At 41.2% G+C, this 16,991-nt stretch overlaps 1 protein-coding gene across 4 annotated transcripts in view; it reads left to right on the top strand.

Moving 5' to 3' along the window:
* Nucleotides 1-16,991, top strand: part of slc22a15 (solute carrier family 22 member 15) — a 67,088-nt gene that overhangs the window by 35,569 nt on the left and 14,528 nt on the right. For 3 of the 4 annotated variants that reach the window (XR_009655612.1, XM_060933388.1, XM_060933386.1), the window contains 3 exons: nucleotides 5,265-5,429; nucleotides 5,875-6,004; nucleotides 13,989-14,210. Coding sequence is in view for 3 of the 4 variants with exons in the window: in XM_060933388.1 (XP_060789371.1) it covers nucleotides 5,265-5,429; nucleotides 5,875-6,004; nucleotides 13,989-14,210 (517 nt within the window). In the remaining variant the exon portion in view is untranslated. The remainder of the gene's footprint in view (nucleotides 1-5,264; nucleotides 5,430-5,874; nucleotides 6,005-13,988; nucleotides 14,211-16,991) is intronic. The other variant, XM_060933387.1, reaches the window with a different exon arrangement.

Raw genomic sequence — 16,991 nt, 5'->3', positions numbered from 1 at the left:
ATGCCAAAACACTGTCAGTCAAATTGTCAGTCAAATATATTCATGCAGTGAATGCAACCAAATACAAACAACACTATAACATTGGAAGCATTTATTATTATTGTTATTATTATGTATTCAATTATTTATTTGGCATGTGGTGCCTTTTGTATTGTCTAGAACATACATAAGATGAGCATATTATAGCAGCAAAATAGAAGCACCATCATTTGAATGCAGCAAAAATATCAAATAATACTGAAGAGGGGAAAAAATAATACTGATCTAAATATGTTGTGTTTTTATTTTTAGACAGTATGTGTTTGCAAAACACATACTGTCTAAAAATAAAAACACAACATATTTAGATCAGTATTATTTTTTCCCCTCTTCAGTATTATTTGATATTTTGTTTTTAATAATAAAAAATATGATAATGATTATGTTCACTGTATTGTTAATATTATTATTAGTAGTTGTAACCAGGGCCGTAACCAGGATTTTTCAAATACCGAGGTCAAACATTGCGATACATCTTATTTGCCAAAAAAAAGTCCTAATATGGTGACTTTTCATACATTTTGGAAGTGAGTCAAAATCACAAGCCCAACAAGGAGATGAACATGTAGGTGAACATGTTTATTTTAACAATTTCAAAACTGCACGATCACAACAATATGCAGCATCCTCAGATGGAGAGTACCGTAGCCAGGGGTGTTTTTTTTTTTTTTTTCCCCACTCAGCACTATATCTCAGAAGCCTTTTCCCAAATTGACGCTGGGGGTATTTATACTGGTCCCTACTCCATCTACCCTGAAGAATGTTCTTTTTCTCCTCATCTGTGTAGGAACTTTTGTTTTTATAGCTTGCCGGATCATGGATGGACAAACTTGTACTTGGAGTTTCTTGATCTTCACGTGTCATTTCCCTATCTTTATCTCCTGATTCTGTTATCTCTTCTTCTCATGACTCAGTTCTTCCCTTTTCTTCCTCTACTGGCTCTGCTCTTCCCTTCTCTTCTTCTCCTGGCTCTCTCTCTTCAACTCGCTGATCCTCACCCTCAGTGTCCTCTATTTGATTTTAAAACATTGTTATTATTATTATTATTATCATCTATTATTATCATCATTATTACTACTATTATTATTATTGGTGATCGGAGGAGGAGCTGTGAACGCGGCTGGGCTGTTCATGATTGACAGAAAGCAGCCAGAGGTGGTACATCATGTTGTAAATAAAATGTGAACACGATAAGTTTGCTACCCGTTTTCATTTCCGTTCGAAAATACAACCAATGATCAAAACAATAGTGTCTTGTGTTCACGTTAGCCTATAGTCTGGTAAGTTAGCAAAATAGCTCAAGTCTCGTCAGTACCCAATAACTTCATAAACAACAGGTCACGACTGTCCAGCCTTTTCTGATCTGAAACGCACCAAATCAAATCGAGACGAGAGAGAATAAAAGAGTTTGTGCCGCCTGGAAAACGAAAATCCTATCTATAAGTGGCTTCGACTGTTGTTGCTTGAAATGCTAATTCAAATTGCACTGTTAATGATCATAAGCATTCCGGACTGGCAAAATTAACTCCCCTTCTTCCCTCTTTCTTTTTCTCTCACTTGTTGACTTTCCAGAGCTGAGTTTGGTTGTTTTAGTGTAGTAGACTTCATCTTATTTCAATTTTCAGATTCCACGACTAATTGACAAACTGCCTGGCTGCGGAGTCGGACCTTGATGAGAACACTTCTCAGCTCTTGTATATCCCGTGGTGCTTAGCTGACTATCGCGAGGCTGCCTAATATGAAATATTTCCAATGTCGGATATTTCAGCTTCGTTTAAAAATGATTATGTGGACTTTATTTTTAGACAAACAAATGAGAACAGGGGGATGCAAGCTGAATTTAGAATTTTCCACCGATCAAAGTCAGAACGATTTTCATCATATATTAATTTCACATTTCTGAGTGAAAAAAAAATACCGTGGGAAAAAAATGCCGAGGACATGACCTCGGTGTCCTCAATGGTAGTTACGGCCCTGGTTGTAACAGCAGTAGAAGTATGTGACTATTTTGTAGCGCACTATCACTTCCAGAAAAAATTCTGATATGCAGGTAAAAGGGGAGACGGTGTACGGAGAAAATTATAAACAAGTCACAACGCTGAAACACAAGCCCAAAAACCCGCAAACCACGACTTCTGATTTTTTTTTAAAGCGAGCTCACAAAAAAAGAAACCCCAAAGTCGCTTATAAAAAGCGGAATTGGCAACCCACGCAGTGTTCCAGAAACCAGAATCTCTGATCGCAAGTTCTGTTCTAAATAGCTTTGACAGGTCGTCTTGTTATCAGGAAAACTATGATCTATCTCATAAAAGTCATGGGTTTATTGATTAATAAAACGATATTTAATTATTCAGAACTGAAAATCGTGAAAAGGGTTTGTTGCTTTTGATGTGTGCGTGATCATATGCCATCCGCTCCGAGCTTATGTGCCGGGGCTCAGCCCCGGACAGCCCCGGCCCAATTTAACCCCTGTTGCAACTCATTAGGTCAATTGGCAATAGGTCATTAACATGACTGGGTATAAAAAGAGCGTCTTGGAGTGGCAGCGGCTCTCAGAAGTAAAGATGGGAAGAGGATCACCAATCCCCCTAATTCTGCGCCGACAAATAGTGGAGCAATATCAGAAAGGAGTTCGACAGTGTAAAATAGCAAAGAGTTTGAACATATCATCATCTACAGTGCATAATATCATCAAAAGATTCAGAGAATCTGGAAGAATCTCTGTGCGTAAGGGTCAAGGCCGGAAAACCATACTGGGTGCCCGTGATCTTCGGGCCCTTAGACGGCACTGCATCACATACAGGCATGCTTCTGTATTGGAAATCACAAAATGGGCTCAGGAATATTTCCAGAGAACATTATCTGTGAACACAATTCACCGTGCCATCTGCCGTTGCCAGCTAAAACTCTATAGTTCAAAGAAGAAGCCGTATCTAAACATGATCCAGAAGCGCAGACGTCTTCTCTGGGCCAAGGCTCATTTAAAATGGACTGTGGCAAAGTGGAAAACTGTTCTGTGGTCAGACGAATCAAAATTTGAAGTTCTTTATGGGAATCAGGGACGCCGTGTCATTCGGACTAAAGAGGAGAAGGACGACCCAAGTTATCATCAGCGCTCAGTTCAGAAGCCTGCATCTCTGATGGTATGGGGTTGCATTAGTGCGTGTGGCATGGGCAGCTTACACATCTGGAAAGACACCATCAATGCTGAAAGGTATATCCAGGTTCTAGAGCAACATATGCTCCCATCCAGACGACGTCTCTTTCAGGGAAGACCTCGCATTTTCCAACATGACAATGCCAAACCACATACTGCATCAATTACAGCATCATGGCTGCGTAGAAGAAGGGTCCGGGTACTGAACTGGCCAGCCTGCAGTCCAGATCTTTCACCCATAGAAAACATTTGGCGCATCATAAAACGGAAGATACGACAAAAAAGACCTAAGACAGTTGAGCAACTAGAATCCTACATTGGACAAGAATGGGTTAACATTCCTATCCCTAAACTTGAGCAACTTGTCTCCTCAGTCCCCAGACGTTTACAGACTGTTGTAAAGAGAAAAGGGGATGTCTCACAGTGGGAAACATGGCCTTGTCTCAACTTTTTTGAGATGTGTTGTTGTCATGAATTTTAAAATCACCTAATTTTTCTCTTTAAATGATACATTTTCTCAGTTTAAACATTTGATATGTCGTCTATGTTGTATTCTGAATAAAATATGGAATTTTGAAACTTCCACATCATTGCATTCCATTTTTATTTACAATTTGTACTTTGTCCCAACTTTTTTGGAATCGGGGTTGTAAACCAATATTCAGAATGCTTCATGAGATATGCACTACATTTGTTGTATATCTAACAGTTATTCCATGAAACCGAGTCGTACATGAGCTGATCGCCGACGAGGCACGTAACACCGAGTCGGCTATAAGCCGTGCACGACGAGATTGAGTGAGTGGAATAACTGTTTTATTCTCTCTACATTCACTGGATTTTGAGTAACGGAGCATTTTTAGTGTTTTTTTTTTTTTTGCAAATTCGACAAATAAAAACTTCATGCAAAACGTCCGACAAAATAATTTCCGCTTAGAATGTAAACAAACCGATGAAATGACAGGAGCAATGTGTGAAAAATGCAATGATGATTCTTGAAAAATAAAAAAAGATACGTTCTTACCATCAAATATTTTCATTCCACGTTTTATCGCTTTTTTTTTTTTTGTATTTTTGGGGTTTTGTTTTCGAGTAGAGTTTTTATTTCGTCCTCGGTTGGTTCAGCAACACGCTCCGCCATTTTGTTTTTCCTCTACTCACGGTATATGAGCCGATAGCCTAGTAGTAGAGTAGCCAATCAGAGCACACGCTTGTTCCTATCCCGTGAATGTGGATAGAATAATACGGATTACTGCAGTTGTGGAATAGGGCTATTTACTATCCTGTTATTATTTACAATTTACTGTTTGATCGTAACTACGTTAAGCCGTGGCCTTATGGTTAGAGAAGCAGCTTTGGGACCAAAAGGTCAGCGGTTCAATTCCCTGGCCTAGCAGGAATGGCTCACATACCCTTGAGCAAGGCACCTAACCCCTAAGTGCTCCCCCGGCTGCTCTGGGTGTGTTGTATGTCGCTCTGGATAACAGCGTTTGCTAAATGCCATTAACGTAATGTAATTTAGAAGGCAAGAAACTCGTCCACTAATTAACTTTTGATGAGAGACCTGCTAAGATATGTTCTTACCGTCAGATACGTTTTATTCCATGTTTTGTTGCCTTTTTTGGGGGGGGTTTCTTCTTCTTTCGGGTATCTTGGCGGTTGGCAAACCAACTTAAAGGTGCATTACTGCCACCAACTGGGCTGGAGTGTAGAACAGGCGATATTGGGGGGTGGGAACAAATCTTTTAGCTACTTCTGTTTCTTTTAAATGCTGGATAATTTTTGGGGTTTTGTTTTCAAGGAGTTTTTATTTCATCCTCGGTTGGTTCAGCAAAACGCTCCGCCATTTTGTTTTTCTCTACTCATGGTATATGAGCTGATATCCTAGTAGTAGAGTAGCCAATCAGAGCGCAGCTTTGCTCATATTCAGTGAATGTGGAGAGAATAAACACTGGATATAACTACTCTTATATAACTGATAGAATTTGGCCTTCAGATGCCTGGTGTATGATTTCATGTTCTGATTTCTCTCTCTCTCTCTCTCTCTCTCTCTGTCTCTCTGTCTCAGGTCTATTCCTCGAAATCCTCTTCGCCTACAGCAGCGCCCTGGCCCCCAGTTACGAGCTCTTCGCTCTGTCGAGGCTGATGGTAGGGATGATGAACGGAGGGATGGGGCTCGTCTGCTTCATCCTCACACAGGAGTACGTGGGTAAAGCCTACTGGGCTCTGACAGGTAGCGCCATCTGGAGGTGAAACAAAATCTCACATCGCGACAGTCAGGTTAACATTCAGCTGACGTTACGTGATGTGTCGTGTTCAGTGAATATGAGCACTTAGCTTCAGGATGCCGTAGAGCACCGTGTAGTACTAGTGAGCCATAATCCAGTGCCTTGTATAAGTATTCACCCCCCTCCCCCTTGGACTTTATCCTTGATTTGTAGTGTTCTGAACTGAAATTGGATTTTATATATATATATATATATATATATATATATATATATATATATATATAAAACTCGACAAAATGGCACATGATATTGAAGCAGGAAGGAAAAAAAAATGAATATACAGTAGTCTGTAAAATGATTTTGAATATTGAATGTCCGGTTAATCCAATTTCAGTTACAGGTTTTAACACGACAGATTGCAGATAAGGTTTGCACGTGTGTGTTTTACAGGCACGATAACCAGCATGACCTTTGCAACAGGCATCGCTCTGTTCGCTCTTCTCGGCTACTACATCAGGTCCTGGAGAACCCTGGCTACGGCTGCTAACTCTCCCGGCGTGCTGCTCTTCCTCTTCTGCATGTACGTGTGAATATCTGAGTTACAGCTGTGCACGGTGTGCCATGACGAAGAAAATTGGAATAGTTAAACAGTTAACATAATGCAAGATAACCGTGAAATATACAGTGTACGTATACAGTACTGTGCAAAAGTCTTCGGCACCCTTTTTTTTTTTTTCACCTACAGACTTTCTTATAGATTTCTGTTTTCTGACTCGAGTCAGTACAGAAACATTTTAGAGTTCCAAACGTTCGTTCAATTTCCAGCACAAAATGAAATGTGGCAGGAAAAAAAAAGTTCGTATCTGAGCAGCATGTTCCATAAGAGAGCACTTTTCAGATGAAAAAAGAAAACATAATGACGGCTACTGGAAAATTTTTGGTACCAAATGAAGAAGCGAGTGTGACGGTCAAAGTGTCCAGAAGAACTGTGGCTGGTTCTGTAAGATGCTCAGTAAAACCTACAGCTCATTTCCACATAAAACTGCACTCACTGGACCTGAGACTACCATTTTTTTTTTTTTAAAGCAAAGAGTCGTCTCACACCAAATATTGACTTTGTTTCATTTATTATGGCTTACTGTTTATAGTATTTTTTTTAATGTTCTCATCTCATTATCTCTAGCCGCTTTATCCTGTTCTGCAGGGTCGCAGGCAAGCTGGAGCCTATCCCAGCTGACTACGGGCGAAAGGCGGGGTACACCCTGGACAAGTCGCCAGGTCATCACAGGGCTGACACATAGACACAGACAACCATTCACACTCACATTCACACCTACGGTCAATTTAGAGTCACCAGTTAACCTAACCTGCATGTCTTTGGACTGTGGGGGAAACCGGAGCACCCGGAGGAAACCCACGCGGACACGGGGAGAACATGCAAACTCCACACAGAAAGGCCCTCGCCGGCCACGGGGCCCGAACCCGGACCTTCTTGCTGTGAGGCGACAGCGCTAACCACTACACCACCGTGCCGCCCCTTTTTTAATGTTGAAACATTTAATTTGATTATTTTTTTTAAGCCATTTTTGGTCAACAGCATTTCTTTACATGCGCCTAAAGCCAGTATCTCACTGGGCTGCGACAGCTTGCGACAAATTGCGAACGTCATTCGCGAGAGAGTTTCAAAAGCGTCTTGAAACATTCGCGGGGCTTCTCAATTTCCTCGCACGAGTCACAAAGTGTCGCTCCTTCGTCGCTGAAGTTTTGAACATGTTCAAAAAATTCGCGCGACAAAATTTCTCTCAAAATAGCCGCAAGTGCATCGCCAGTGTCGCAAAGCCGTCGCGAACCCTTCTCAAGTCAGTTTCCGTGAGGCTTCCTCTACTTCCCTGCCTGCCGAGGGAAAGCTGGGCTGCGACAGCCTGCGACTAGTTGGAGACACAACAATTGCGGTAAAATATGCGAATATCAATTCAGTGTGATTCCAAGTGAAAATTGTTGCTAATTCGCATATTTTATCGCAATTGTTGTGTCTCTAACTAGTCGCGGGCTGTCGCAGCCCAGTGAGATACTACCCTACGACTTTTGCACAGCACTATGTATATATTATATGAGAGGGAGAGAGAGAGAGAGAGAGAGAGAGAGAGAGGATATTACACGGTCGCACGAAGATGTGAATGTATATATTTTTCAACACGTGAAGATAAACTTCATATCTTCGCACCACCATGTAATGTTCTTTATATTATATGGACACATCCACACACAAAAAATACACAAGTTAATCAAAAATTTTAATTTTGAACCGGTTCGCCATTTTGACAACACGCGTCTAGTCAGCGGGAAAACGCTGGGAGTGACATCATCGGAGTGAAATATCAGGAATTATTATCCATACAGGATGCTTTTTCAATGAAATAAAAATGTCGTCTATTCCCTTCTAGCAGGTTTCATTCATTTGGTTTGATAGCATGCAATATTGTTAGCATATCGCTTATCCTACATGTATGACGTCACTCTACCCAAAGGAAAATGAGCGTTGAATATGGTTTACGATATTGCACGGTTGTCAAAACAACATGACGTCACACTTTGGAGACATAAAACTTCCACGCTAGCGAGCGACTGTGACAATTTGTAAACAAACATGGCCGCTTCATTAAATACGGGAGATTTTGAGAGAATTTTGAAAGACAAAGATGCATTGAACACCTGAGAAGAATGTGTATGGACAATAATAATGGCTAGCTTTTTTCGTGGTATACCGGTATCAGAGATATTCCGATATACAGTGGTGCTTGAAAGTTTATGAACCCTTTAGAATTTTCTATATTTCTGCATAAATATGACCTAAAACATCATCGGATTTTCACACAAGTCCTAAAGGTAGATAAAGAGAACCCAGTTAAACAAATGAGACAAAAATATTATACTTGGTCATTTATTTATTGAGGAAAATGATCCAATATTACATATCTGTGAGTGGCAAAAGTATGTGAACCTCTAGGATTAGCAGTTAATTTGAAGGTGAAATTAGAGTCAGGTGTTTTCAATCAATGGGATGACAATCAGGTGTGAGTGGGCACCCTGTTTTATTTAAAGAACAAGGATCTATCAAAGTCTGATCTTCACAACACATGTTTGTGGAAGTGTATCATGGCACGAACAAAGGAGATTTCTGAGGACCTCAAAAAAAGTGTTGCTGATGCTCATCAGGCTGGAAAACATTACAAAACCATCTCTAAAGAGTTTGGACTCCACCAATCCACAGACAGACAGACTGTGTACAAATGGAGGAAACTCAAGACCATTGTTACCCTCCCCAGGAGTGGCCGACCAACAAAGATCACTCCAAGAGCAAGGCGTGTAATAGTCGGCGAGGTCACAAAGGACCCCAGGGTAACTTCTAAGCAACTGAAGGCCTCTCTCACATTGGCTAATGTTAATGTTCATGAGTCCACCATCAGGAAAACACTGAACAACAATGGTGTGCATGGCAGGGTTGCAAGGAGAAAGCCACTGCTCTCCAAAAAGAACATTGCTGCTTGTCTACAGTCTGCTAAAGATCATGTGGACAAGCCAGAAGGCTATTGGACAAATGTTTTGTGGACGGATGAGACCAAAATAGAACTTTTTGGTTTAAATGAGAAGCGTTATGTTTGGAGAAAGGAAAACACTGCATTCCAGCATAAGAACCTTATCCCATCTGTGAAACATGGTGGAGGTAGTATCATGGTTTGGGCCTGTTTTGCTGCATCTGGGCCAGGACGGCTTGCCATCATTGATGGAACAATGAATTCTGAATTATACCAGCGAATTCTAAAGGAAAATGTCAGGACATCTGTCCATGAACTGAATCTCAAGAGAAGGTGGGCCATGCAGCAAGACAACGGCCCTAAGCACACAAGTCGTTCTACCAAAGAATGGTTAAAGAAGAATAAAGTTAATGTTTTGAAATGGCCAAGTCAAAGTCCTGACCTTAATCCAATCAAAATGTTGTGGAAGGACCTGAAGTGAGTAGTCCATGTGAGGAAACCCACCAACATCCCAGAGTTGAAGCTGTTCTGTATGGAGGAATGGGCTAAAATTCCTCCAAGCCAGTGTGCAGGAATGATCAACAGTTACTGCAAACATTTAAACATTGCAGTTATCGCTGCACAAGGGGGTCACACCAGATACTGAAAGCAAAGGTTCACATACTTTTGCCACTCACAGATATGTAATATTGGATCATTTTCTTCAATAAATAAATGAGCAAGTATAATATTTCTGTCTCATTTGTTTAACTGGGTTCTCTTTCTCTACTTTTAGGACTTGTGTGAAAATCCGATGATGTTTTAGGTCATATTTATGCAGAAATATAGAAAATTCTAAAGGGTTCACAAACTTTCAAGCACCACTGTATTTGATATACAATGAATATAAAACGTGTACACAGCCCATTAAAATGATCGGTTTTTCTGATGTTAAAAAAAAAAAGAGGCCACGATAAATAATTTCAAAACTTTCCCCACCTTTAATATGACCTATAGCCTGTACAATTCAATTGAAAAACAAACAAATCTGCTGGGGGGGGGGGGAACATAAAAAATAAAAGACGTTGAATAAGTGTGCACACCCTTAAACTAATACTTTGTTGAAGCACCTTTTGATTTAATTACAGCATTCAGTCTTTTTGGGTCGGAGTCTATCAACCTGCCACATCTAGACTTGGCAATATTTGCTCACTCTTCCTTGCAAAAGCGCTCCAAATCTGTCAGATTGCGAGGGCGTCTTGTGCACAGCCCTCTTCAGGTCACCCCACAGATTTTCAATTGGATTTAGGTCTGGGATCTGGCTGGGCCGTTCCAAAACTTTTTGGGGTCGTTGTCATGCTGAAAGATGAAATTCCTCTCCATCTTCAGCTTTCTAGGAGACACCTGAAGGTTTTGGGCCAAAACTGACTGGTATTTAGAACTGTTTATAATTCCCTCCACCTTGACTAAAGCCCCTGTTCCAGCTGAAGAAAAACAACCCCAAAACATGATGCTGCCACCACCATGCTTCACCGTGGCTATGGGGTTCTTTTGGTGATGCGCAGTGTTGTTTTTGCACCAAACATACCTTTTGGAATCGTGGCCAAAAAGTTCAACCTTGGTTTCATCAGACCAGAACACATTTTCCCACATGCTTTTGAGAGAGTTGATGTATTGTTTTTTTCAAAATTTAGCCAGGCCTGGATGTTTTTCTTTGACCCTACCTCATAGTCCAGACATGTGGAGAATATGGGAGATTGTTGTCACGTGTGATACACAACCAATACTTGCCAGAAATTCCTGCAGCTCCTTCAGTGTTGCTGTAGGCCTCTCGGCAGCCTCCCTGACCGGTTTTCGTCTGGTCTTTTCATCAATTTTGGAGGGACGTCCAGTTCTCGGTAATGTCGTTGTTGTCCCATATTTTCTCCACTTCTTGATGATTGTCTTCACTGTGCTCCATGGTATATCTAATGTCATGGAAAAACTTTTGTACCCTTCTCCTGACTGATACCTTTCAACAATGAGATCCCTTTGATGCTTTGTAAGGGTAGTATCTCACTGGGCTGCGACAGCCCGCGACTAGTTAGAGACACAACAATTGCGATAAAATATGTGAATTAGCGACAATTTTCACTTGGAATCACGCTGAATTGATATTCGCATATTTTACCGCAATTGTTGTGTCTCCAACTAGTTGCAGGCTGTCGCAGCCCGGCTTTCCCTCGGCAGGCAGGGAAGTAGAGGAAGCCTCACGGAAACTGACTCGAGAAGGGTTCGCGACGGCTTTACAACACTAGCGATGCATTTGCGGCTATTTTGAGAGAAATTTTGTCGCACAAATTTTTTGAACATGTTCAAAATTTCAGCCACGAAGGAGCAACACTTTGTGACTCATGTGAGGAAATTGAGAAGCCCGGCGAATGTTTCAAGACGCTTTTGAAACTCTATCGCGAATGACTTTCGCAATTTGTCGCAAGCTGTCGCAGCCTAGTAAGATACTGGCTTAAGCTCTCTGTGAACCCTGGCTTTTACTGGAGGATGGAACTGAGTAAATGTCAGGAAAATCCTATTTGGGGTTAATCAGAGTCAGTTTAATTGATGGCAGGTGTGAACCCAAAAAGACCGAATGCTGTAATTCAACCGGCTTATTGTACGTTTTTTATTTTTTATGTTTTCCCCCTAACAGATTTGTTTGTTTTTCAATTGAATTGTACAGGTTATAGGCCACACTAAAGGTGGGAAAAGTTTTGAAATTATTTATCGTGGTCTCTTTTTTTTTTTTTACATCAGAAAAACCGATCATTTTAAGAGGGTGTGTACGCTTTTTATATCCACTGTAAAACTCAACGCCAGCCAATATTATTTAAATATGTCACTCAGATCCGGGATGTATTTCATCTGAAAAATGCGAGTTTTTCAACACGAGAAGATGAACTTCATACCTTAAGGTCAACATTTGATTTTCTTTTTATTCTATCGACACATTCACCAAGATAAAGTACCCAAATTTATCAAAACAATTCATCGATTTCCTCACGACTGACAGAGATTTATGTCCCGGCTGGAGCTCGTATGAAAAATATGAATGGTGTATTTCCCGGTAAAACACTCGTGTCCATATAATATATTTATTTAAAATGCTTTAAATTCATACTACTTTTTAAAATTAAACTTAAATTAATGTTGGTTAATGATTGCAGTCTGCCCAATGAATTTGCTCCTCTTGTAAAGAATATCATGTTAGTGTATTCTTCTGGTAAAAAATAAGATGAAGAAAACATCAATATAATGTAAAGGCCAATTAAAACAGATGAATTACACTACCGTTCAAAAGTTTGGGGTCACCCAGACAATTTTGTGTTTTCCATGAAAAGTCACACTTTGCGGCACGGTGGTGTAGTGGTTAGCGCTGTCGCCTCACAGCAAGAAGGTCCTGGGTTCGAGCCCCGGGGCCGGCGAGGGCCTTTCTGTGCGGAGTTTGCATGTTCTCCCCGTGTCCGTGTGGGTTTCCTCCGGGTGCTCCGGTTTCCCCCACAGTCCAAAGACATGCAGGTTAGGTTAACTGGTGACTCTAAATTGACCGTAGGTGTGAATGTGAGTGTGAATGGTTGTCTGTGTCTATGTGTCAGCCCTGTGATGACCTGGCGACTTGTCCAGGGTGTACCCCGCCTTTCGCCCGTAGTCAGCTGGGATAGTCTCCAGCTTGCCTGCGACCCTGTAGAAGGATAAAGCGGCTAGAGATGATGAGATGAGATGAAGTCACACTTTTATTTACCACCATAAGTTGTAAAATGAATAGAAAATATAGTCGAGACATTTTTCTGGCCATTTTGAGCATTTAATCGACCCCACAAATGTGATGCTCCAGAAACTCAATCTGCTCAAAGGAAGGTCAGTTTTATAGCTTCTCTAAAGAGCTCAACTGTTTTCAGCTGTGCTAACATGATTGTACAAGGGTTTTCTAATCATCCATTAGCCTTCTGAGGCAATGAGCAAACACATTGTACCATTAGAACACTGGAGTGAGAGTTGCTGGAAATGGGCCTCTATACACCTATGGAGATATTGCACCAAAAACCAGACAGTTGCAGCTAGAATAGTCATTTACCACATTAGCAACGTATAGAGTGGATTTCTGATTAGTTTAAAGTGATCTTCATTGAAAAGAACAGTGCTTTTCTTTCAAAAATTTCAAATTGGGGACATTTCAAAGTGACCCCAAACTTTTGAACGGTAGTGTATAATCTTACAGAAAAATCAATAAAAATATAAATGAATTCATGAACAAAATTAATTTATATTTTACTGAAATGTTATTAAGTAACAAGTCTCTGGGATTGTGTGTGTTCTCTTAAAATGTACTCTCCCAGTAAATGATAAAGCATGTTCTTAGATCTTTCCCTATGTTTACTTTGAGTCGATGTGGACAGGTTGAACCAGTAGGGTTAAGGTCTTTGTCCATGAGCCCAATGGTGGTCGCTTGGTGGTGCTGGGGCTCCAACCTCCAACCCTCCGAACAGTAACCCAGAGCCTTAACCCATTGAGTCGCTGTTTCCAGGAAATGATGAAGCATATAACTTGGGATATTACAAAACATGAAAATTATTTTTTTTAAAATGCCGCTGTTTAGGGGCGGCACGGTGGTGTAGTGGTTAGCGCTGTCGCCTCACAGCAAGAAGGTCCGGGTTCAAGCCCCGTGGCCGGCGAGGGCCTTTCTGTGTGGAGTTTGCATGTTCTCCCTGTGTCCGCGTGGGTTTCCTCCAGGTGCTCTGGTTTCCCCCACAGTCCAAAGACATGCAGGTTAGGTTAACTGGTGGCTCTAAATTGACCGTAGGTGTGAATGTGAGTGTGAATGGTTGTCTGTGTCTATGTGTCAGCCCTGTGATGACCTGGCGACTTGTCCAGGGTGTACCCCACCTTTCGCCCGTAGTCAGCTGGGATAGGCTCCAGCTTGCCTGCGACCCTGTAGAACAGGATAAAGCGGCTAGAGATAATGAGATGAGATGAGATGTCGCTTTTTAACTGTGTGTTTGCGTGTGTTACTGGTAGCACGCTGCCGGAGTCTCCACGCTGGCTGTACTCTCGGGGCCGGACGGCGCAGGCGGAGAAAGTGCTGAAGGATTTTGCTTACCGGAATGGGAAGGGAAGTGTGACTCTGAAGCTCCGGGTAACTCCGGGCACAACGGGCACAGAGCCCTCCAACACAGGGCTGCTGCAGCTGGTCAGACACCGTGTGCTGCGCTGCAGGACTATCGTCCTTATGTACGTCTGGTGAGTACGAGTACGTGCACGGAGACCGATTAAACAATTTAAACATACATCATATGATCGAATACTGTCCATCATGCCATTGTGTTTCTGAGATGGCACCTGATTGGCTGCTTGTTTCACAAAGAGCGCTTAAAGTGATAATTTAGTGAATACGGTGTTCACGTTGTCCACCTTTTACACCGTATGTAGTCAATAATCCAAGGGTCATTTTTTTTTCTTTCAAGTGAGAAAATCAAAGCAAATAAGAGCACAGGCCAAAATATTACTAATAGAGATAAGGGGGAAGGGGGTGGAGCTTCCAGGGCGTCCCTGTATCATTGCAGAGTCGTATGGAGATTGACTCGTATGACTTTTTCTTGGGGAAATAAATTAGAAGGCGTGGCCTGAAGTTTGAACACGGAGATCGCAGATCGTTTTATGAAACCGTTTGTCCAAATGGTATCCAAATAATTTTCTTTTGAGTTGAGCGTGAGAGAATTTAAGCATGCGGTTTGGACAATGCTAAACCGGTAGCTTTACACTTCCATAACACGTTAGCTACATGAGCTTCATGAAGGCAAAACACAAACACTAAATTTGGCCAGTGTCTTGGTTACTAAATTGGAAAACTGTGAATCTGAAATCCATAACATTTTAAATGTCAAAAGATGATTCTGGAGTCGGGTTGATTTTCTGTAACGCCTCGATACACTGGTTTAAAATTCCAACGCTGCTCATCGTCATCCTCAAATATGGAACGATGGCTTTGTGACTTTTAAGAGCTAGCTGTGGACGACAACGTGTTTATTCTGTCCACATTCACTGGATATGAGCAGTCGCCTGCTCTGATTGGCTACTCTACTACTAGGATATCAGCTCATATAGAGATCTTGCAGTCACGTGACCGGAAAGTACACGGCCATCATCTTGTCGGTAAAAAACACAGCTGAATACTGCTGCACTCGTGTACAGAATGGATCAATTTCAACCGACGGACTACACGGCTCATTTTTCTAATGAACAGATAACTAGATATATGTCTAAAATAAACGATCTACAGATTAGTGACCCTTATGGCTTACCGGACGTAGTTTTCACGACCGTGTCAGTGGATATGGAACTGCCAGAGGTGGAATACCCAGACGTGTATAATTACCTCATTAACTTTCCCTCGCTGTTCAGTGGTGAAGCACTGCGTGCTTATAAATCTCTGGACAGTTATCTTTACAGAAATTCAGGATTTGTCAGCCGCCCTCAGATGTGACATCTTGTAAACAAGAAAATAACTATCCTTATTGGACGGGTAAGTCTCTTAAGTATTGAGTATAGCACTGACCAGCCGATTATAGAATAGAATAAGGTAATTCCAGCTGTAATTCCAAATCGTCCGTCTTGTTTACCACGGATCTGGCGTTGGAGAGGTAGAGGCTTAGCAGTGGAGATTTGAGTGGCTGTTTTCTGAGCTTAGTCAACAGGCCGGCTCTGCCTGCAGCCTCGCTTTTGCTTCCGCTCCCGGCGCCGCCTCCTTCGCTTTGCTTCCGATAACAATCCACGGAGACCCCGCTGGTCTCGCTATCTCGTCCGGAATGTTGTGCATGCGATGGAAATCGCTACAAACCGTCATTTTCTGCTGGAAACCAATTTCCAGTAAGTCCATACGGTTGTAGTGGATATTGAAGTCCGGTACAGACGAACAACACGCAAAAATACACACAAAAAACATAAAAACCGTGCACAGGTAGGGAGAGCTTGTAGCTGCAGCCTTTGTAGTAGAATTGTATATAGTAGGGTTTTCCAGAAGAAAAGGTAGGAGCAGAAATAGAACCAGAAGTAGAAGGCGGAAATATGGCGTTTGACCGACAAGATGGCGTCTGTCACAATCTGGATCTGCTGTGACGTCACATGCAAGTGCTCCATACCGTGAGTAGAGAAGAACAAAATGGCGGCGTGCGTTGCTGAACCAACCGAGGACGAAATAAAAACTACTGGAAAACAAAACCCCTAAAAATACAAAAAAACCCAAAACAAAACAGCCAAATATGGAAAAGTATTTGATGGTAAGAACGTATCTTTTTAATTGATTTTTCAAGAATTATTATTATTGCATTTTTCACAAATCGCTCCTGTTATTTCGCCGGTGTGTTTACATTCTAAGCGGAAATGATTTTGTCAGACGTTTTGTATAAAGTTCTTATTTATCAAATTTGCAAAAAATAAAAATGCTCCGTTTCTCAAAATCCAGTGAATGTGGATAGAATAAAACAGTTATTCCACTCAGTCTTGTCGTACATGGATTATAGACAACTCTGTGCTACACGCCTCATCGGCTATCAGCTCATGTACGACGAGACTGAGTGGAATAACTGTTAAATGGACAGTCCCAGTCAAAAGTTTAGACACACCTTCGAATTAATTCAATACTTTTTCTTTATTTTTATGAGTTAAACGTCACTTCACGTCTTAAAGTAATGATGGATGTCGTTTCTCTTTACTTCATCGAGCGGTTCCTGATGTAATATGGATTACGCCAGTTGTGGTGTGGAATAGGGCCATTTTATTATTTGTATTATTCTTTACTGTTTGATCTTAAAGGAGAACTGAAGGCAAATTTTTTTTTTATTATCAAAATTCTATTTATCTCATTTTATTAAATATAGGAATGCAATATAGGCCTTAAACTATTTATTTAAACTATATATTTAAACTATTTTTATGCATACTTATATATATTATTTATGTATATATGTGTGTGTATATATACAGAGTCTACCTGTAATGTGCAATTTTTCCGAGCCTCTCAAT

The sequence above is a fragment of the Neoarius graeffei genome, chromosome 11 (genome assembly GCF_027579695.1).
Source record: "Neoarius graeffei isolate fNeoGra1 chromosome 11, fNeoGra1.pri, whole genome shotgun sequence".
Lineage (NCBI taxonomy): Eukaryota > Metazoa > Chordata > Actinopteri > Siluriformes > Ariidae > Neoarius > Neoarius graeffei.
This window is presented reverse-complemented; position numbering and strand designations above follow the sequence as displayed.